We start from the raw sequence: 22,547 nt of genomic DNA, 5'->3' as shown, positions 1-22,547 counted from the left end.
GACCAGGAGAGGTCTTCCGTGATGTGGACTCCGAGGAACTTAAAGCTGTCCACCCTTTCCACCACAGCCCCATGGATGTGGATGGGGGTGTGACTTCCGCCTTTAGACTTCCTGAAGTCCACAATGATTTCCTTGGTTTTCTTGATGTTAAGGGCCAGGTTGTTATCGGCGCACCACTTCACGAGATGCTGGACCTCCTCCCTGTAGGCTGACTCATCGTTGTTGGTGATCTGGCCTACCATCGCGGTATCATCCGCAAACTTGATGATGGTGTTGGAACCATGAACAGCCACACAGTCGTGGGTGAAGAGGGAGTAGAGGAGGGGGCTCAGCACACATCCCTGTGGGGCCCCCGTGTTCAGGGTCGGGGGGGGGGGGCGGGGGGAGGTGTGGTTACCTAATTTGACAGACTGGGGTCTGTTTGTTAGGAAGTCCAGGGTCCAGTTGCAGAAGGAAGTGTTCAGGCCAAGAGTGTGGAGTTTGGTGGCCAGCTTGTTGGGGACGATAGTGTTGAATGCTGAGCTGTAGTCTATGAACAGCATTCTGGTGTAGGTCTCTTTACCGTAGGGTTTCAGCAGGAGATGAGCTGAGGCAGGGTGGAGTCGGGTGAGGTTCTGGAGGTGGAAATAGGCGGTCTTGGTGATGACGTGGATGTGTGGTGAGAAGCTCATTTTGGGGTTAAATATACGAAGATAAGAACATAAGAAGTAGGAGTAGGTCATTTGGCCCCTCGAGCCTGCTCCACCATTCAGCAAGATCATGGCTGATCTGATCTTGGCCTCAACTCCACTTTTCTGCCTGTTCCCCATAACCCTCGACTCCCCTGTAGCTCAAATGTCTGTCTATCTCAGCCTTGAATATATTCACTGACTCAGCCTCCACAGCTCTCTGAGGTAGAGAATTCCAAAGATTCACGACCCCGAGAGAAGAAATTCGCCCTCATCTCCGTCTTGAATGGGCGACCCCTTATCCTGAAATTATGCCCCCTAGTTCTAGATTCCCCCATGAGGGGAAGCATCCTCTCAGCATCTACCCAGTCAAGCCCCCTCAGAATCTTACATGTTTCGAGAAGATCATCACTCATTCTTCTAAACTCCAATGAGTATAGGCCCAATCTGCTCAACCTTTCTTCATAAGACAACCCTTTCATCTCAGGAATCAACCTAGTGAACCTTCTCTGAACTGCCTCCAATGCAAGTATATCCCTCCTTAAGTAAGAAGACCAAAACTATACGCAGTACTCCAGGTGTGGTCTCACCAACGCCCTGTACAGTTGTAGCAAGGCTTCTCTACTTTTATACTCCATCCCCCTTGCAATAAAGGCCAACAATCCATTTGCCTTCCTAATTACTTGCTGCACCTTATCGAATGACTTTTGGAAATCCAAATACACTACATCTACTGGCTCCCCTTTATCCACCCTGTTCGTTACATCCGCAAAGAACTCTAATAAATTTGTCAAACACGATTTCCCTTTCATAAAACCATGCTGACTCTGCTTGATTGTATTATGATTTTCCAAATGTCCTGCTACTACTTCCTTAATAATGGATTCCAGCATTTTCCTAATGACAGGTGTTAGGCCAACTGGCCTATAGTTTCCTGCTTTCTGTCTCCCTCCTTTCTTGAATAGGGGCATTATATTTGCAGTTTTTCAATCCCCTGGGATCTTTCCAGAATCTAAGGAATTGGAAGATTACCACCAATGCATCCACTATCTCTGCAGCCACTTCTTTTAAAACCCAGGGTACTTGTCAGCCTTTAGTCCCATTAGTTTGCCTAGTACTTTTTCCTCTAGTGATAGTGATAGTTTTAAGTTCCTCCCTCCCTTTTGCCCCCTTGATTATCTACTATTATTGGGATGCTTTTGGTGTCTTCTACCGTGAAGACAGATACAAAATATTTGTTCAAAGTCTCTGCCATTTCCTTGTTTCCCATTATTAATTCCCCAGTCTCATCCTGTAAGGGGCCAATGTATACTTTAGCTACTCTCTTCTTTTTTATATACTTGTAGAAGCTCTTACGGTCTGTTTTTATAATTCTTGCTAGTTTACTCTCAATCTATTTTCTCCCTCTATTATTTTTTTAGTCATCCTTTGCTGGTTTCTAAAAATTTCCCAATCTTCTGGCCTACCACTAATCTTCGCAACATTGTATGCCTTTTCTTTCAATTTGATACCATCTTTTACTTCCTTAGTTAGCCATGGATGGTTTAGCCTTCTCGTAGTCTTTCTTTCTCTCTGGAATATATCTTTAAGAGTTATAAAATATCTTCTTAAATGTCTGCCACTGCTTAACAAACATTTTACCTTTTAATCTATTTTGCCAGTCCACTTTAGCCAACTCTGTCTTCATACCTTTGTAATTGCCTTTATTTAAGTTTAAGACACTAGTTTCTCTCCCTCAAACTGAATGTGAAATTCTATCATGTTATGATCGCTCTTCCCTAGAGGATCCTTTACGATATCATTAATTAATCCTGTTTCATTACACATTACCAGATCTAAAATAGCCTGTTCCCTGGTTGGTTCCACAATGTATTGTTCTAAGAAACCGTCCTGAATACATTCTATGAACTCGTCCTCAAGGCTACCTTTGCCAATTTGATTTGTCCAATCTATATGAAGATTAAAATCGCCCATGATTATTGCAACACCTTTCTTACAAGCCTCCATTATTTCTTGATTTATACTCTGTCCTACAATGTAGCTACTGTTAGGGGGCCTATAGACTACTCCCACCAGTGACTTATTTCCCTTACTATTTCTTATCTCCATTCAAACTGACACCAAGGTTGCAAACAGTCTGATTCAGTCTCAGACACATGTTCGGGAGAGGGACGGAGTCAGTGGCCAGGGAACGGAGTTTGTGGCGAGAACCGAAGACAATGGTCTTCCCACTATTTAGTTGGAGGAAATTTCTGCTCATCCAGTACTGGATGTCGGACAAGCAGTATGACAATTTAGAGACTGCGGAGGGGTCGAGAGAAGTGGTGGTGAGGTAGTTTGGTGTCGTCAGCATACATGTGGAAACGAAGTCTGTGTTTTCAGATGATTTCGCCGAGGGCAGCATGTAGATGAGAAATAGGAGGGGGCCAAGAATAGATCCTTGGGGGACACCAGACGTAATGATGCGGGAGCGGGAAGAGAAGCCATTGCAGGTGATTCGTTGGCTATGATTAGATAGATAAGAATGGAATCAGGCGAGTGCCGTCCCACCCAGCTGGATGACGGTGGAGAGGCGTTGGGAGGGGGATGGTGTAGTCAGCCATGTCAAAGAATGCAGACAGGTTGAGAAGGATGAGGAAGGATAGTTTACCTTTGTCATAGTCACATAGGATGTCACTTGTGACTTTGATAAGTGTCGTTTCGGTACTGTGGCAGGAAACCTGATTGGAAGGATTCAAACATGGAGTTCCGGGAAAGATGGGCATGGATTTGGGAAGTGACAACACATTCAAGAACTTGAGAGGAAAGGGAGGTTGGAGATGGGGTAGTAACTTGCAAGGACGGAGGGGGGTCAAGGGTTGTTTTTTTGAGGAGGGGTGATGACAGCAGATTTGAAGGAGAGGGGGACAGTACCTGAGGAAAGAAAACCGTTAACAGTATCAGCTAACATGGGAGCCAGGAAAGGAAATTGGGTAGTCAGCAGTTTAGTGGGAATAGGGTCGAGGGAGCAGAAAGTGGGTCTCATGGACAAGATGAGCTCGGACAGGGCATGAGGGGAGATTGGAGAGAAACTGAAGAACGATGAGAATTCAGGACTAGGGCAGGGGGCAACCTTAGAGGAAGTTTGGCCTATGACGAGGGGAAGGGAGGGAAGTGGCAGAGGCAGCTGATCGGATGGTCTCAATCTTAGAGGCAAAGAATTTCATGAGCTCCTCGCATTTGTTGTTGGAGGTGAGGGTGAAGGAGACAGGGGAGAAGAGTTTAAGACGATGATTTGCAGTAGAGAAAAGAAGCCGGGAGTTATCTTTGCATTCCAGAATGATCCTGGAATAGTGAGCAGTTTTAGCAGACGAGAGCAGGACCTGATAGTGCTTTATGTGGTCCAGACAAATCTGGCGGTAAATGGCTAAATCAGTTGTCCGCCATATCCATTCAAGTTTGCCTCCCTTGGACTTGAGAGCGGAGATTAGGGCCGTACCAGGGGGAACAGCCAGGGTGAGAGAGAATAATGGTTTTAATGAGGACTAGGGCATCAAAGGTGGTGGCGAAGGCGTGGTTGAGCAGCTGCAAAAATGTCGTGGTGAATGGAGGGCCAAAGGCTAGATAGTTGGGATTATGAAAGTGCAGTTGTAAGTGAAATGGGAAAGAGTATTTTCAAGGGGCGGGTACAGAAGGAAATAGGATTGGGAGGGAGAAGGGGGATGTGAGTGGAGAGCGATACAAGGAGGTGGTCAGAGATAGCCTTATTTGTGATTGACACGATGGGAGTAGCGAGGCCACACGAGATGGCAAGGTCAAGGGTATGGCCATGAATATGGGTTGAGGAGGTTACATGGAGGGAGAGATTAAGGGAGGATAGGAGGGCAGTGAACTCAGAAGAGAACGAGCATGATGAATTATTACACTATTACAATACTTCACAGAAGTGCATATTTAGAATGAATCATCTGCCCTAACATACATTTGCTTCACATGAATATGAGTCATTCCTAATTAAGTTGCAAAATCACTTATGAGGAACATTTCACTCACCTCTAAGGAACAAGATGTTTTACCAGTTACAGCAATATTCCTGTAGGTTACTGTACAGAAATTGCAGCAGTCAACCATCTGCATATTTTCTTTCAAAATTAAATGTCTATCGAAATCTCAGGTTAGAAACTGAATATTCATTTAAGCTTTTTAATCCATGTTAAAAGACGCTGAAATGTTGGGACATTTTTCTGAAGTATTTTGACTGTACTTATTATAAAGAAAGACTTGCATTTCTATAGCGCCTTTCACAACCACCAGACGTCCCCAATGCGCTTTACAGCCAATGAAGCACTTTTTGAAGCGTAATCACTGTTGTAATGTAGGATCAAATTAAAATATATTTAATAGTTTTATGAATTTGTTTCAAAATTCAGGTTGTTACAACAATGAAAAACCTGAAAGCATTACAGGATCAGTAACCTGAATCAAGCAATTAGGATTACAGCCTTGGAAATCATTCCCGATATTTTATTTATAAAGTATGCATAAGGTTAAATACTGTAAAGATTTTCTTCAATTGGGCCAGATTTCGTGCCTGAAGCAGATGTCACTGCATTTCATTTCTCGGACGTGCAATAATGCTTATACAAGGGATTTAACAAGCCCGACATTGCCACTGCAGATTGAGGAATCAGCCATTAAACAACTACAGATTTTGTCAAGTAAACATAAAAAGGATAATCTATGAAGTAGCAACCAAACGGTTAGATAATCAGTTTATGCAAAAAATATTTTATCCAAATGAGATTTAATATCAGACTTCAAATTTAGCAATATGGTAGTTATCAGAATACATGCTTTTACTCTTTCCTCTATCTTATTTACTTAATATAATTTATAGCACGTAAGAACATAAGAAATAGGAGCAGGAGTAGGCCATTTGGCCCCTTGAACCTGCACCGCCATTTAACGAGATCATGGCTGATCTGATCTTGGGCTCAGCTCCATTTCCCTGCCCGCACCCCATAACCCTGGACTCCCTTATCGTTCAAAACTCTGTCTATCTCCACCTTCAATATATTCAATGACCCAGCCTTCACAGCTCTCTGGTGTAGAGATTTCCACAGATTCACGATCCTCAGAGAAGAAATTCCTCCTCATATCAGTTTTAAATGGGCGACCCCTTATTCTGAAACTATGCCCCCTAGTTCTAGATTCCCTTGTGAGAACATAAGACGTAGGAGCAGCAGCAGGTCATTTGGCCCCTCGAGCCTGCTCTGCCATTCAATAAGATCATGTCTGATCTGATCTTGGCCTCAACTCCACTTCCCTGCCCGCTCCCCATAACCCTTAACTCCCTTATCGTTCAAAAATCTGTCTATCTCCACCTTCAATATATTCAATGGTCCAGCCTCCACAGCTCTCTGGGGAAGAGAATTCCAAAGATTCACGACCCTCTGATAGAAGAAATTCCTCATTTCCTATTTAAAAGGGTTTTCCCTTATTCTGAAATTATGCCCCCTAGTTCTAGATTCCCCCATGAGGGGAAACATCCTCTCTGCATCTACCCTGTCAAGCCCCCTCAGAATCTTATATGTTTCAATAAGATCACCTCATTCTTCTAAACTCCAATGAGTATAGGCCCAACCTTTCTTCATAAGACAACCCCTTCATCTCCAGAATCAACCTCGTGAACCTTCTCTGAACTGCCTCCAATGCAAGTATATCCTTCCTTAAATGAGACCAAAACTGTACGCAGTACTCCAGGTGCAGTCTCACCAACGCCCTGTACAGTTGTAACAGGACTTCCCTACTTTTATACTCCATTCCCTTTGCAATAAAGGCCAACATTCCATTTGCCTCCCTAATTACTTGCTGTACCTGCATGCTAACTTTTTGTGATTCATGTACAAGGACCCCCAGATCCCTCTGTACCTCAGCATTTTGTAATCTCTCTCCATTTAAATAATAATTTGCTTTTTTATTTTTCCTACCAAAGTGGATAACCTCGCATTTTCCCACATTAAACTCCATCTGCCAGATTTTTGTCCACTCACTTAGCCTATCTATATCCCTTTGGAGATTCTTTGCATCCTCCACACAATTTGCTTTCTCACCTATCTTTGTATCCTCAGCAAATTTGGCTACATTACACTCAGTCCCTTCATCCAAGTCATTAATATAGATTGTAAATAGTTGAGGCCCCAGCACTGATCATTGCAGAACCCCACTAGTTACAGTTTGCCAACCTGAAAATTACCCATTTATCCCGACTCTCTGTTTTCTGTTAGTTAGCCAATCCTTTATCCATGCTAATATATTACCTCCAACCCAGTGAGCTCTTATCTTGTGTAGTAACCTATTATGTGGCACCTTATCGAATGCCTTCTGGAAATCCCAATACATGACATCTACTGGTTCCCTTTATCCACCCTGCTCGGTACATCCTCAAAGAACTCCAGCAAATTTGTCAAACATGATTTCCCTTTCATAAAACCATGCTGACTCTGCCTGACTATATTATGATTTTCTAAATGCCCTGCTATCACTTCCTTAATGATAGACTCCAGCATTTTCCCAATGACAGTTATTAGGCTAACTGGTCGATAGTTGCCTGCTTTCTGTCTCCCTCCTTTTCTTAAATAGGGGCGTTACATTTGCGGTTTTCCAGTCCACTAGGACCTCTCCAAAATCCAGGGAATTTTGGTAGATTACAACCAATGCATCCACTATCTCTGCAGCCACCTCTTAAGACTCTAGGAGGCAGGCCATCGGGTCCAGGGGACTTGTCCACCTTTAGTCCCATTAGTTTGCTCGTACTTTCTCTCTAATGATGGTGATTGTTTTAAGTTCCCCACCCCCCCACCCCAATTGCCCCTTGATTATCTATTATTGGGATGCTTTTAGTGTCTTCTACCGTGAAGACCGATATTAAATATTTGTTCAAAGTCTCTGCCATTTCCGTTTCCCATTATTAATTCCCCAGGCTCATCCTCTAGGGGACCAACGTTTACTTTAACTACTCTCTTCCTTTTTATATACTTGTAGAAGCTCTTACTGTCTGTTTTTATATTTCTTGCTGGCTTACTCTCATAAGCTATCATCTCTATCATTTTTTTAGTCGTCCTTTGCTGGTTTTAAAAATTTCCCAATCCTCTGGCCTTTCACTATTCTTCGCAACATTGTATGCTTTTGTTTTCAATTTGATGCCATGCTTTACTTCCTTTGTTAGCCACGGATGGTTCATCCTTCTCTTAGAGTCTTTCTTTCTCACTGGAATATATCTTTGCTGGGAGTTATGAAATATCTCCTTAAATGTTTGCCACTGCTTTTCTAGTCTTACCCTGTAATATATTTTCCCAGTCCACTTTAAACCAAGTCTGCCTTCATACCTTTGTAATTACCTTTGTTTTAAGTTCAGGACACTAGCTTGAGACTTGGCTTTCTCACCCTCAAACTGAATTTGAAATTCTACCATGCTATGATCATTCTATCCCAAGAGCATCCTTCACTTCGAGATCATTAATTAATCCAGCCTCATTACACATTACCAGATCTAAAATAGTCTTCTCCCTGGTTGGTTCCACAACATATTGTTCCAAGAAACCATCCCGTATACACTCTAAGAACTCTTCCTCGAGTCTACCTTTGCCAATTTGCTTTGTCCAATCAATATGAAGATTAAAATCTCCCATGATTACAAGCCTCTATTATTTCTTGATTTATTCTCTGTCCTACAGTGTGACTACTGTTTGGGGGCCTGTAGACCACTCCCACCAGTGACTTCTTACCCTTATTTCTTATCTCCACCCAAACTGATTCTACGTCTTGATCTTCTAGGCCAATATCATTTCTCATTACTGCACTGATCTCATCCCTCATTAACAGAGCTACACCACCTCCTTTTCCTTTCTGCCTATCCTTACGAAATGGCAAATACCCCTGAAGATTCAGTTCCCAGCCTTGGTCACCTTGCAACCACGTCTCTGTAATGGCTATCAGATCATACCCATTTATTTCTATTTGTGCCATCAACTCATCTATCTTGTTATGAATGCTGCGTGCGTTCAAATATACAGCTTTTAATTTTTGTCTTTTTACCATTTTTCCTACCCTGACCCCTCTTTCTGATGCACTATTATGTGTATACGCTCTGTCCCTTCCTGTCACACGCTGGTTATCATTACCCCTATCGCTACCCTGCACCTTTGCCTTCTCATTTTTCTTTGACATTTTTAATTTCCACTCAGCGGATCCCACCCTCCCACTATTTAGTTTAAAGCTCCATCTACAGCCCTAGTTATTCGATTCGCCAGGACACTGGTCCCAGCCTGGTTTAAATGAAGTCCGTCCCAATGGAACAGCTCCCTCTTATCCCAGTACTGGTGCCAGTACCCCAGGAATCGAAACCCATTTCTCCCACACCAATCTTTGAGATACTCGTTCATCTCTGATCTTATTTACCCAATGCCAATTTGCACGTGGCTCAGGTAGTAATCCAGAGATTATTACCTTTGTGGTTCTGCTTTTTAATTTAGCCCCTAGCTGCTCATACTCCCTCAGCAGAACCTCTTTCTTTGTCCTACCTATGTCGTTGGTACCTACATGGACCATAACAACTGGATCCTTCCCCTCCCACTCCAAGTTCCTCTCCAGCCCAGAGGAGATGCCCTTTACCCTGGCACCGGGCAGGCAACACAGCCTTCGGGACTCACGCTCTTGGCTGCAGAGAACAGTGTCTATCCCCCTAACTATACTGTCCCCTACCACTACCACATTTCTTTTTGCTTGGATGGGTCCCGGTACCACGGTGCTGTGGTCAGTTTGCTCATCCTCCCTGCAGTCCCTGCTCTCGTCCAGACAGGGAATAAGAACCTCGTAACTGTTGGACAAGAGCAAGGGCTGAGGCTCCTCCACCACTACCTCCTGGTTCCCCATACCTACCTCACTCAGTCACATCCACCTGTCCCCGGACCAAATTTGAATTAATTAATCTAAGGGGTGTGACTGCCTCCTGGAACACAGCGTCCAGGTAACTCTCCCCCTCCCTGATGTGTCTGTGTTTGAAGCTTGGACTCCAGCTCATCAACATGGAGCCGAAGTTCCTCGAGCAACCAACACTTACTGCAAATGGTGTCCACCAGCTCCCACATGTTGCAGCAGTAACACATCGCCTGCCCTGCCATCTCTAATGTATTTAATTAATTGTTTAAGTTTTGAACGTTTAGTTTTTAATCCCGGCTCTTAATTTAAACCAATGCCCAAGAAAAGAGAGAAATACTGACCAACCAATCACTTCCCTGCTTTCCTGTGACATCACTCCTTGTTTTTGTTGTCAGGTCCTCTGCCTCTGCTCTCGGGCCTTCCTCTGCCGCGCTGTTTATTTGCTCCGCCTCCGCTCTCGCTCAGGTCCGCTGCTTCTGCCTTTTCCCCGTGATGTCACCTTTTATTTTTTTCCGAATGCAGTTGGGGGGGTTTCCAGAGCCAAACACTCACTGGTTCTCTGTCCCCTCTCGTGCAGATTTTTAACTCTTGCTCTCCTGGAGGCTGACAAAGATAGAAAAAGAAGGAGCACTTCCCTCCCCACCGAACTCCCTTACTCACCAAACTCGCACATTTACACTCTGTTCCAAGCTGCACCCCATGAGGGGAAACATCATCTCTGCATCTACCTTGTCGAGCCCCCTCAGTATCTTATATGTTTCAATAAGATCACCTCTCATTCTTCTAAACTCCAATATGAGTATAGGCCCAACCTTTCTTCATAAGTCAACCCCTTCAACCTGAAAGCAAACACTCAAAACCAGGACTGTCCCCAAAATAAACAAACAGGTTTTACTCCAGATGTTATGCAAGACGACAACTCATTGATTCTCGAACATGGTGCACCACGGGATGCTGGGAAGTGAGTTTGTACCCACCACAGCCAAATTACACCCACACCATCAAAGGTATAAAGCAAAAGCTAGGCATTACCCTGCTTTTGAGAAAGAAACAAACCCAAAATATAATCAAATCACCCAGACAGCTTTCACATTCTTCTTAGTGGGTGACTACAGAACAAGATTGGATGGAAGAAATGTAAAATTAGAAAATTCATACTGCATAAATCTCAGGGTTTTGAAATAAAAGTGTTTATAGTATATAACTGCTATTCTCTGCAGAATCCCAAACTATTCCATTTTAGCATCTCCACTCTGCTCATTTTAAGTGGTAACTTCATCCTTTTTAAAAGAAAACTACCTCAACCTGAGACACACTCACTGTTCTGAAGAAGCAATGTAAAATACACTGATAGTGGATGATCCAGAGTTAAGTTTGGGCCCATACTTGAATAACTGGTGAATCATCAACAAAAATAGCAAAAACTGCTCATGTGGTGCAACCAAGAAACCAATGAAGGACCAATTAAGATATGCAATTCACTGCAACGGTTTTATGTACTGTACATAAAAAGTATGCTTTCCACATTTCCACAGTGGAAAAAGGCCAGCAGTATTGTAGGAAAAAATACCTACCCAAGTCAAGTCACTAGTAACAAAAAATAATAGCATGGAGCATCACTGGTGCAAAAATAATGGACAATTTATGCAAGACGTGCAAAACATCTCCAATAAACACAATGTGCATGTTTTAACACATGTGGAGTGAATTGTATAAATTTTCAGATGATACAGTGGAATTACTTTGTAAATAATACATACTGAATAATTCACTCAGTCAACCAACAAAAAAAATATACGTATCATATGCCATTCACCTTCAGATCAAAAGCTGCAGCTTCAATACTCCTAGGTAGGGCACCTCTCCTGCACATTTCAGTGGAAGCAAAATTCAAATTTTTAAAATTTAAACAAGTGGATTTATTGCTTTTGAACTGTGGGCTACAAGGGGCCGAGGATTGCCAAGTCATTGTTTTGTTCTTAAATCACCCCTTCCTTTTTGCAGATTGTTTTGTACCAGAGATCCTTCCTTCCATCAAAAGGGCGGGCAGTCTGTCCTTCGGATGTTTCCATAATTGTCACTCTTATGATTGCAAACAGTAACACAGCCATACATAGTGATTATCTATTACTGTCCTTGTTTTAAAATCACTCCATGGCCTCGCCGCTCCCTGTCTCTAATCTCCTCCTGCCCCACAACCTTCCACCCCGAGATACCTGTGCTCCTCTAATTCTGCCCTGTTGAGCATCCCTGATTATAATCGCTCAACCACTGGTGGCCATGCCTTCTGCTGCCTAGGCCCCAAGCTCTGGAATTCTCTGCCTAAACCTCTCCACCTCTCTTTTCTCCTTTAAGACACTCCTTAAAACCTACCTCATTGGCCAAGCTTTTGGTCACCTGCCCCAATTTCTCCTTATGTGGCTCAGTGTCAAATTTTTTGTCTTATAATACTCCTGTGAAGCGCCTTTGGACGTTTTACTACATTAAAGGCGCTATATAAATACAAGTTTTGTCCAAAAATCTCCGACATCTCAAAACTGAACACTAAACCTTGGGACTCTAATGCACACAACCTTATAGTTAGAAAACAACAGCTTTCATCACTTGCACTAATTGTTGCCTCATGGACTTCCAGGTCAATAATAGTGGCAAATTCCTCCCCCTGCCCTGCCCCGCCCCCCCCCCCCCCAATTTATCTTACTTGGATCAGACAGGAAGGCCAAGCATTTGGAACAAGCAGTATTGCTAATCTTTACTTTTCAGAATGAGGCTGTATACAGGTCCCTTCTTCTACAGTATTTCCATACATTTCAGAGTTTCGTTGGGTTTTTTTTGACGCCTGTTTTATTGTTGTTTACTTTATGGTTATTATATTTCAGCGCTCCCCCCTCTAAGCCACCAAATTGGCATTTCAATACTAAAAACAAAGTAACATTACACTCACGAGGACAATCAGTGACCAACAGGAATAGTCTAGGTTCTCAGTTCACACATTATCCATCACAGCCACTGGTTACCGTACACAATGAAGAACTGAACAAAATTCTTTTTTGGAAAGAAGAATTGCCCATGCTCTACTCAAACCCATGTGAAAAATTTGTCATTAACATGGTACTCTTTCCCTCCTTAACTTCACTGCAACTTTCAACACTGCTTACCACTCCACCAACTCATCTCTGCAGTCCAGCTTAACAAATCTGCACTAATCCTGATTTGCAAGAATGGCCTGGATTTTGTGGTCAGTGGCAAATGAACGACGCTCACCATTCATTACGCTTACAGCTGCCCAGAGTTCTCATGGGGTTTTGAGCAGCAACTTAGTCATCGGGCGTCTGAAACAGCGTGACACCCTCTACAGAGGATATGGGACCTGTGTGAACAGGAGAAGCAACAGCGTGTCTCTTCAACCAATCAGATTGAAGAATCCTCACTGAGACACGCAAAGTCTAAACCAGGAAGTGCAAGTTAGAATATTTAATTCAATGTAAAACCATGTACAGAAAGTGAAATAAAGAGAGAGGGAAAGAAAGAGGGATTAAGAGAGATAAAAGATACAGAAATAATTTCTTTTAAATTGAATTTTTCATTTTTTTTAAATCTCCAGCAATAATTAAAATCTGAAGGAATGAGACTCCACACTTGTAAAAGTTAATTTTCAGTGCCAGAGGTGTTGTTTGGCAGTAATTAAGACTTATCACATCATTAAAAATTCACTTACACTTGAATAGACAAGCCCAAACTTTTTCTGCCGTGTTTAGTGGGTAACTAGTGGGGAAGTACCACAACTTCACACCCTTATATGTATTTTAATAATGCTGAGTCTATAGGTGAGGTACCAGTATAGCGCAGCTTGTGGAGGAGCAGGGTAAATCAGACAGCAACTTCCAGATTTCCACATTTTACTGCGCATGTGCGGACACCAGATGTTGCTGTCTGATTTACTCCATAATAACGTTGAGCGCCGATAGCCTCACCGTTATTATTACCGCAAAATCCAGGCCAATATTGTAGAAGTCACTTTGACAAACAGTTATCAGGAACAACAATCAATGACCACAAGCAGCTACAGTCCTGTATTTACAATAAGGATCACATTTCTATATATCCAGGCCACAAGACAGAGAAATGGAGTGTTATCTTAAGAATTACTTTAGCACTAAGTTTTCCACTACTAAGCAGCCACTTATATATACAACCACCACACAAAAACTCTCATATTGTCTACTATATGCATAGTGGTCTACAGATTTCTGTTATCTAGGTCCATATGTAGCAGATGCACGTTTCTATTAAGTTTACAAAACAAAAAAACATACAACATGGAGAATTCTAAAAGGAGCAGCAAAACTAAGCTATAATTAAATCCAAACTATATTTTATAGTTCATTATTTAATGAATGCACTATTTTTGTTTTTAATGCAAAAACTCAGAACAAGAGTTTTTACATTCACTCCCAAATATTTTTACCCATGAACCATGAGTGTTACTCTGCAGCATTAGTAATTCCAACCAAAACAGCAAAAAATATTCATTTTAACTCTAACATCAATAAAGTTTTAGACCATTATTCAGCTATATTGCATGAAGAGAACACACATCAATCTCATTGTTTACAGAGAATAAACCATACCAAGTGTAGCTGAGATAACTCCAGAACCACTTAGTGTTTATTTTAAGTCACTAGCTTTCAATTGGTTTCTTGTTAATTAAAAGAGAAACAACCTGAAATGAAGCAGTTAGTGAGGGAAGAGAGAGGAGGCAGCTTTGAAAGGAACTTGGTATCGACGGGAAATGATCCAATGAGCTAATCTTTACAGTCTTTTCACCTCTTCAAACCAATCTACAATGTAAAATTACCCATGTTGCTAGAATTACTTTGCATATATTGGTACCAATATGCAATAGTAAAACTTGCACTTAAGCTACTAAGATTCAACATTGTGCAATATGCTTGTGTCATCTATCTATATTATATACTTTTCTTATATCCCATCTGAACAATCTGTTTAGCCAATTAATTGAAGCTTGCTGGAGGTAAGATTGACACAGCTCTGGATCTATCAGGTAGCAGATGCCCAAACTATGGGGATGATGTGAAGGCTACCAAAATTAATTAATTTGCCATTAAAGCTTTAAGGACTGTAAAGAACACAAGCATGGGCTTTTGTTAGGTCTTCCCTGGCATCCCCTCATGGGTCAATTTTAAAATTCTACCTCAATTTTAAAATTCTCATCCTTGTTTTCAAATCCCTCCATGGCCTCACCCCTCCCCATCACTGTAACCTCCTCCAGCCCCACGATCCCCACCCCCCTGACCGAGATATCTCACGCTCCTTTAATTCTAGCCTCTTGAGCATCCCTGATTATAAATCGCTCAACCATTGGTGGCTGAGCCTTCAGCTGCCAATGCCCTAAGCTCTGGAATTCCCTCCCTAAACCTCTCCGCCTCTCTACCTCTTTTTCCTCCTTTAAGACTCTCCTTAAAACCTAACTCATCTGCCCTCATTTCTCCTCATGTGGCTTGGTGTCAAACTTTGTTTTCTAACACCTGTGAAGCGCCTTGGGACATTTTACTACGTTAAAGACGTTATATAAATACATTGTTGTTGTCGTCGTTATCGTTGTCTCTCCTCCAGGCACTGCAGGCCTTTCCAGGACTGCACTTGCCTCCCAGTCAGCCTTCACCATCCTCTGCTCACCACCTTGGCATCCTTTCCCAGCTTCCACTCAGCCAGCAGATAAGAAGCATGTTTACCCATTATCTCCTGTTCCCGATCAGTGCCATATGTCTGCATCTCACTCCCTCGGCTCATTACAATATTCCAGTCCTAGTCCCTCTTCAGGGGCACCTGCTTCTCCCAGACTGCTACTTCCGTGTCCCTGTTCCAATTACTCCCCTAGCCTAGCAGCAAGTTTCCCTCCGACAGTGGAAACAGATAGCCACCTCCCGTGTCTCATTTATGTATAATAATAGCCACCATATCCTGGTTCCTATTAGTACACAACAGTGCTCCCAGATTGCCCCTACCTCCCTACCACCCCCATCACAATGCTCTAAAGCCCAGACACCCCACTTTCTTGCAGCGTTCCCAAATTTCAGCCTCTTCTCAGGTCCATTGTAGCAATCAACCCATCCCATTTAGGGTCTCAGACATTACTATCCTCAATGCTCCCCCACCTATAAAGTGCACCCCAACCCCTGCATGTGCTGTAGTGCTTCCAGACACTCTTTCTCCACCCCCCCCCCCGCCCCAAACATGTGCTACCAGGCCTCCAGTTCCCAATTCTCCACCCAAGTACTGTACTCACAAACCTTGTCATGCTCTGCTCCTTAACCAAGTTCCAACCCTCGGCTGCCATTTCCTGCATGCCTCCCCCACCCACTCCGTCAAAGCTCCAGTCCTTTCCCCTTCCCTCTCCCGTTGTTTCTTTCTCAGCTGTGCATGCTCCAGGACATTCTGTTCCCAACAATCCCAGGACCTACCTCCAGTCCAGCATATGTTGGCTACCAATGAGAGATGAGTGAAAAGCAGCAAGGAGAGGAAAAGGAAAAAACAGCAACACAGTAAGAGAAGCTCTGGCAGAGTGAGAGGGGCACTGACAATTTTTATCTGCAAGAAACACTTCTTATTAGTAATTCTTAGTTCATCATTTCAAATCACTGCCAGCACCAGTACTTCATCCTGTTAGTAAGCTCAAACTGTTCTCTCCAGGCACAACCAAGTTTGATAGGGCAAAAGTATTTTTAATACTGCTGGCTGTAATTCTTTCCCACAGTTCAACTATACACAATATGAAAATTTCACATACCCACCATTACACTTTACTGATCCCTAGTGACAACAATCATCAGTATCTTTCACAGTAGCAAACCACGAGTTTCAATGTGCAAGCTTTGCAACTTAAGTACTGTTCGTGTCGCTCAACAACACAAGCTCCCTGTTCGAACAAAAAAATTATTAAAATTACTATGACACTAAATAGCCTGAATACTTAGCCACAACATTGTAAGTCTGAGTCATAGACCTAGACATTTCTTGAATTTGTGTGTTTTTGTTTGGGATAGTGAGGGGAGAGGGTGTTGTCAATTCTATAACAAGCTATTATTCGGAGAACCACAGTGAAGGATAATGTCTCATAAGAAGCCAAATTAAAGTGCATCTCCTGCTGCTTGATTATGGAGTGCTACAGATAGCAATTCCACAATCCTGATCATCTAATCATTGGAGAGGGTCACGTGGGGATGGAAAGGGGGTTGAAAGAGAAAAGCCCAGAATAATTTTTGTATTATTACAATAGGATGAACTCCATTTCCAACACAATCAAATTCAAACCTGTAAAATAACCCTATTAGGAGCAGTTTGCAAACTGTTCCATGCAGTTTCTTTAAATCTCCTCTTTAAACTGCACTGAAAATCAGCAGTACTTGAATTTTTTTGGAAGAAAACAGTTGAAGTAGGCAAGAAAGAAGTATGAATACATTTATTTTGTGCACCACTCCTTGCTATACAATTCAGATTAAGTCCCGGCTAGTGGGATGCTGATTTCTTAAAGATGTTTGTCACTAATTTGAAGAGGCAGCTTTTTCATAAAAGTAAGATTACCATCAGGAGAAAGTTGCTTTAATGAATAGAGGTTTTACATCCATTAACATTACCTTTTCAAACAGTTAAGAGAGATGATAACTTTTAAGCACTTCCTCTTGTAGTGCTAGCCCATAGATAGGCCTCAGGTAAATAGTTTTCAAAAAGTACAGATTATGCAGCTATATAAAATGATATGTTGTTTAAATTCCTTTTACAAGATTCTTTTGTGGAACAATATCGGCAGCACGGTGGCATAGTGGTTAGCACTGTTACCTCACAGCGCCAGAGACCCGGGTTCGAATCCGGCCTGGGGCGACTGTCTGTGTGGAGTTTGCACATTCTCCCCGTGTTTGCGTGGGTTTTCTCCGGGTGCTCCGGTTTCCTCCCACAGTCCAAAGATGTGCGGGTTAGGTTGATTGGCTATGATAAATTGACCCTTAGTGTTAGGGGGATTAAATACGTGGGGTTACAGGAATCGGGTGGGATATGTGTCGGTGCAGGCTCGATGGGCCGAAATGGCCTCTATCTGCACTGTGGGGTTTCTGTGATTCTGTGAATATCACTGGTTCAACTGCTTTAGTGAAATCAGCCAATGGAATCTCATTACAACACCATCACTTCCTATAATTGATATATTTTCATACAGATCATATTTTCTCTTTTTCTTTCTTCTGGGAATGGGGGCGGGGGAGAAACTCACATTACTGTACACAGAGCAAACACATATACCCCAATGATAGAAAATGGAAACACTAGGAAATCCCCTTTGCTGACAACGGAGTGGAAAATACTTTCAAAATAAACAGTAGATGTAATAAGAAAACCTACCAGGATAACATCCAGGAGTAAATATCCAACTATAGGTACCTCCTATATAATATTTCAAATTTCACAATAGTCTATATTTTCAGCTTTAAGATGTACTTCATAGTAAATCTGTATTAAGAAAAAAAAAGGAATGAGTCTGTCTGTGAAGGTTAGCTCCCTGGAATCTGATTAATCAGTCCCATCAGCAGGGATCAATCACTTGCCAAACTTATACTTCACTCCCAATACTGTGACAGGCTTAATCAGCTCCCGTGTCGGGAGACAGGCCTTATTCCTGAACCCTACCTGGCCTCAAACAAGCTCTCTCCTCGTCCTTTGACCACCAATCTAACCTTCGCCAGCTTCTGCACCTGCTCCAAGAAGAGACTCTGTTTCTCTTGCCACAGATGCCTGACCTGCCAATTGTTTTCCAGTATTTTGAATTTTTGTTTGAGATTTCCAGCATCTGTAGTATTTTGCTTTTGTTTTGACATTTTCAGGCCTCTTTTCTAACTTGTAGCTGGAGTCCTGCGCAAAACCATTTGATTTTCAAAAATGGCCACAGACGAGACCCCAGGCATAACTCAGAAGAGTGTCTTGAAATAGTCAATGGAGCTTAGAGCAACGTCTGGGGAATGTAAGAAAAACCAGGGAGAGGAAACTCAATTGTTGTGAAGAAGGAAAAATAGAAGACACAAAAGGAACAGGAGATGTGCAGAGATAAAGAAAAGGAGAAAAGTATTAAGGGGATAGGGAATGTGAGGAAAGGGACAGAAGGAAGGAGGACTAGTTTTATTCAAAAACAGAAAACATGATGTGTGCTGAAAAGGAAGTGTCAGCAAATGCCAGGGGCACACAGTTGCAATTTGAGTTCAAGGCGTATTGGAGAGATTGTGACCCCAGCTGTAGTGGGCCAGAGCACACAGGTACCCAACTACCTGGTGGTGAGTAAGTTGAGGCACGAGGCCAGACTCCAGCTCAGAGTGCCAGGTGCATACTCACTCAGGCACTGGTAGTCAGCAGCCTGCCCCTCATCAAGAGCACCAGGCACCCGACTACCAGTCTCTATAATACACCCATCAACCTATCCACAGTCCAAGCTCCCTACCAACATCCATCAGGTGAAACAGACAGCAGTGCTCATCAGTCAGGAGGGAGGGAGTGGTGTTGGTTCAGGAAAAAATTAGAAGGTTCAGCCTGGAGTACTAAACCTTTTACTTGTTAATCTGCCAGCAGCAACACAGGATATTACAAGAACTCAACCAAGTCAGTTCTTCTTCCTGCAGCTGTAAACACTAACTCACAAACCTGCCTGTAGTCTCACTAACATTTAGTGCCAATATCCCTCACTCAGTCCTTCACACTCTCCATCCCATTACCAATGTCTATCACTCTTACTCTCCATCCCAGTGTCAATGATTCTCACTCCTTCCATTCCAATACCCATGTCTCCCACTCTCACCAAATCCCAACAACAAAATCACTCATTCGCACTATACCCCAATGTCTCCCACTCACTCCATCCAATGTCTCACTCTCACCCCCAGTGTCAGTCAATGTCACTCACTCTGTCCAATGTCTCACTCTCACTATCTCCCAATAAGACACTGGATTTATAAAGTGCCGTTCACAACCTCAGGACGTCCCAAACGAAGTACTTTTTGAAGTATAGTCAATATCAGTGTTATAATATAAGGAAACCCAGCAGCCAATATGCGCACAAAGCCCCACGGGAGATCTCCCCTGTTCTTCAAAATAATGACATAGGATCATTTACCCCCATCTGAGAGGGCAGATGGAGCCTTGATTTAACGTCTCATCTGACAGACGCCACTTCCGACAGTGCAGAACTCAGTCAGTAGTGCACAGGCATGTCAGCCTAGATTATGTGCTCAAGTCTCTGGAGTGGGACTTAACACACACCCCACAACCCTCCGACAGAGGGGAGAACTACCACACCATCTCACCAATCTCTCTGACTCTCACCATCTCCCATTACCAATGTGGCTCTCTCTCACCATCTCGCATGCCAAGTTGTGTCACCCTCCATGCCAAGGTGTGTCACTCTCGCACCCTGCCAATGCCCAGGTGAGGCACCCTGCCAATGCCCAGGTGAGGCACCCTGCCAATGCCCAGGTGAGGCACCCTGCCAATGCCCAGGTGAGGCACCCTGCCAATGCCCAGGTGAGGCACCCTGCCAATGCCCAGGTGAGGCACCCTGCCAATGCCCAGGTGAGGCACCCTGCCAATGCCCAGGTGAGGCACCCTGCCAATGCCCAGGTGAGGCACCCTGCCAATGCCCAGGTGAGGCACCCTGCCAATGCCCACTCTCTCACCCTGCCAATGCCCAGGGGAGGCACCCTGCCAATGCCCAGGTGGGTCACCCTGCCAATGCCCAGGTGGGTCACCCTCGTCCGCACGTCAAATACAAGAGAAATGCAGGGAACAGCACCAACCCTGTACATGGCCTTCTTTGACCTCACAAAGGCCTTCGACACGGTCAACCGTGAGGGATTATGGAGTGTCCTCCAATTCGGTTGCCCCCAAAAGTTTGTCACCATCCTCCACCTGCTTCATGACGACATGCAAGCCGTGATCCTGACCAACGGATCCACCACAGACCCAATTCACGTACGGACCGGGGTCAAGCAAGGCTGTGTCATCGTCCCAACGCTCTTCTCGATCTTCCTTGCTGCAATGCTCCATCTCACCCTCAGTAAGCTCCCCACTGGAGTGGAGCTAATCTACAGAACAAACGGGAAACGGTTCAACCTCCGTCGCTTCCAGTCCAGATCCAAGGTCGTCCCATCCTCTGTCATCGAATTACAGTACGCAGATGACACTTGCGTCTGCGCACACTCGGAGGTCAAACTCCAAACCATCGTCAACACCTTCACCGAAGCGTACGAGAGCACGGGCCTTACACTAAACATCCATAAGACAAAGGTCCTCTACCAACTTGCCCCCGCCATACAGTACTGCCCCCGATTATCAAAGTCCATGACGAGGCCTTGGATAACGTGGACCACTTTCCATACCTCGGCAGCCTACTGTCAATAAGGGCAGACGTCGATGATGAAGTCCAACACCGCCTTCAGTGTGCCAGTGCAGCCTTCGGTCACCTGAGGAAGAGTGTTTTTGAAGACCAGGACCTCAAACCCAGCACCAAGCTCATGGTCTACAGGGCAGCAGTGATACCTGCCCTGCTGTATGCCTCAGAGACATGGACCATGTACAGCAGGCACCTCAAAGCACTGGAGAGGTACCACCAACGCTGCCTCCGCAAGATCCTGCAAATCCATTGGCAGGATAGGCGCACCGGCATCAGTGTTCTCGCTCAGGCCAACATCCCCAGCATCGAAGCTTTGACCAGACTCGATCAGCTGCGATGAACGGGCCACATCGTCCGCATGCCCGATACGAGACTCCCAAAACAATTGCTCTACTCGGCACTCCAACACGGCAGGAGAGCCCCAGGTGGGCAGAGGAAACGCTTCAGACACCCTCAAAGCCTCCTTGAAAAAAATGCAACATCCCCACCGACACCTGGGAATCCCTGGCCCAAGACCGCACAAAGTGGAGGAGAAGCATCCGGGAAGGCACCAAACACCTCGAGTCTCTTCGCCGGGAGCAAGCGGAAGCCAAGCGCAAACAGCTGAAGGAGCGCACGTCAACCCAAGCACCCCACCCACCCGCCCCTTCAACCACCGTCTGCCCCACCTGTTACAGAGACTGTAGGTCCCGCATTGGACTATTCAGTCACCGGAGAACTCATTTTTAGCATGGAAGCAAGTCATCCCCGGTTCCAAGGGACTGCCTGAGAGAGGGTCACCCTCCCAATGCCCAGGTGGGTCACCCTCACACTTTACCATCTCTCCACAGTCCCGGCCCCTCAGTCCCTCCCCTCAGCCGGCCCGCTGGCCTCACTCAGCGGGTGCCGGGCCCCTTCCCTCCAGCTCACCTGCTGCTCGGTCCCGGGCTCGGTCCGCCGGTAGCACTCCCACGCATGGCTCAGGCTGAAGTTCAGGGTGCCGCTCGGGGACTTGGGCATGGCGCGGCGCCTCGGGCAAAGTTTGGTGGGGCAGCCGGCAGTCCCGGTCGATGACACACACACAGCTCGTCTCCCGGGAATAGATGCCCCGGTCTGCTGCTGCTCAGTCCCGGCTCTGCATCCCCTCGCCCGCCCTCGGGTTAACGGCTCCGCCGCCGCTGGCCGCACTGCAGCTGACAGCCGCCTCCACGTCACTCAATCCCGCGCCCGAGCTCGCAATCCGGCCGTTACCCACTCCCGCTCGCGGCCTCAGCTCCAGCTCGCGCTCTCGCTCTCTCTTCCGCCTGACGCAATCACGCACGCGTTGACGCGCACGCTTCTCCAAGTGTCAATCCTCAGCCGCGCGACCCGTCGGAACTCGACGGCTGTCAATCAACAACACAAATTGTCCCTCTTTTGGTAGGACCAATCAAAAACAAACAAATAAACTGTAACTAACAGAACCCCACATAAACGTTAATAAATCAAATCAGAATTTGGTTATCCAAATTAATTATGCACTCCAGTCCCCGCGG

The 22,547-nt window shown here is 44.6% G+C and overlaps 1 protein-coding gene across 3 annotated transcripts in view; it reads right to left on the bottom strand.

Annotated features, from left to right (window-relative positions):
• lyst (lysosomal trafficking regulator) overlaps positions 1–22,328 on the bottom strand; it is a 429,684-nt gene extending 407,356 nt beyond the window's left edge. For all 3 annotated transcript variants that reach the window (XM_085996691.1, XM_085996696.1, XM_085996697.1), the window contains exon 1: positions 21,943–22,328. In XM_085996691.1, the coding sequence (XP_085852817.1) occupies positions 21,943–22,032 (90 nt within the window). In that variant the 5' untranslated portion in view covers positions 22,033–22,328. The remainder of the gene's footprint in view (positions 1–21,942) is intronic.
• Between the last annotated feature and the right edge of the window lie 219 nt (positions 22,329–22,547).

This window comes from Somniosus microcephalus, chromosome 9, assembly GCF_052327205.1.
Source record: "Somniosus microcephalus isolate GS21.2 chromosome 9, FLI_Smic_1.0, whole genome shotgun sequence".
NCBI classification, from domain to species: Eukaryota; Metazoa; Chordata; class Chondrichthyes; order Squaliformes; family Somniosidae; genus Somniosus; species Somniosus microcephalus.
Note: the sequence above shows the minus strand (reverse complement) of the source record. Positions and strands in the feature narration are given on the sequence as shown.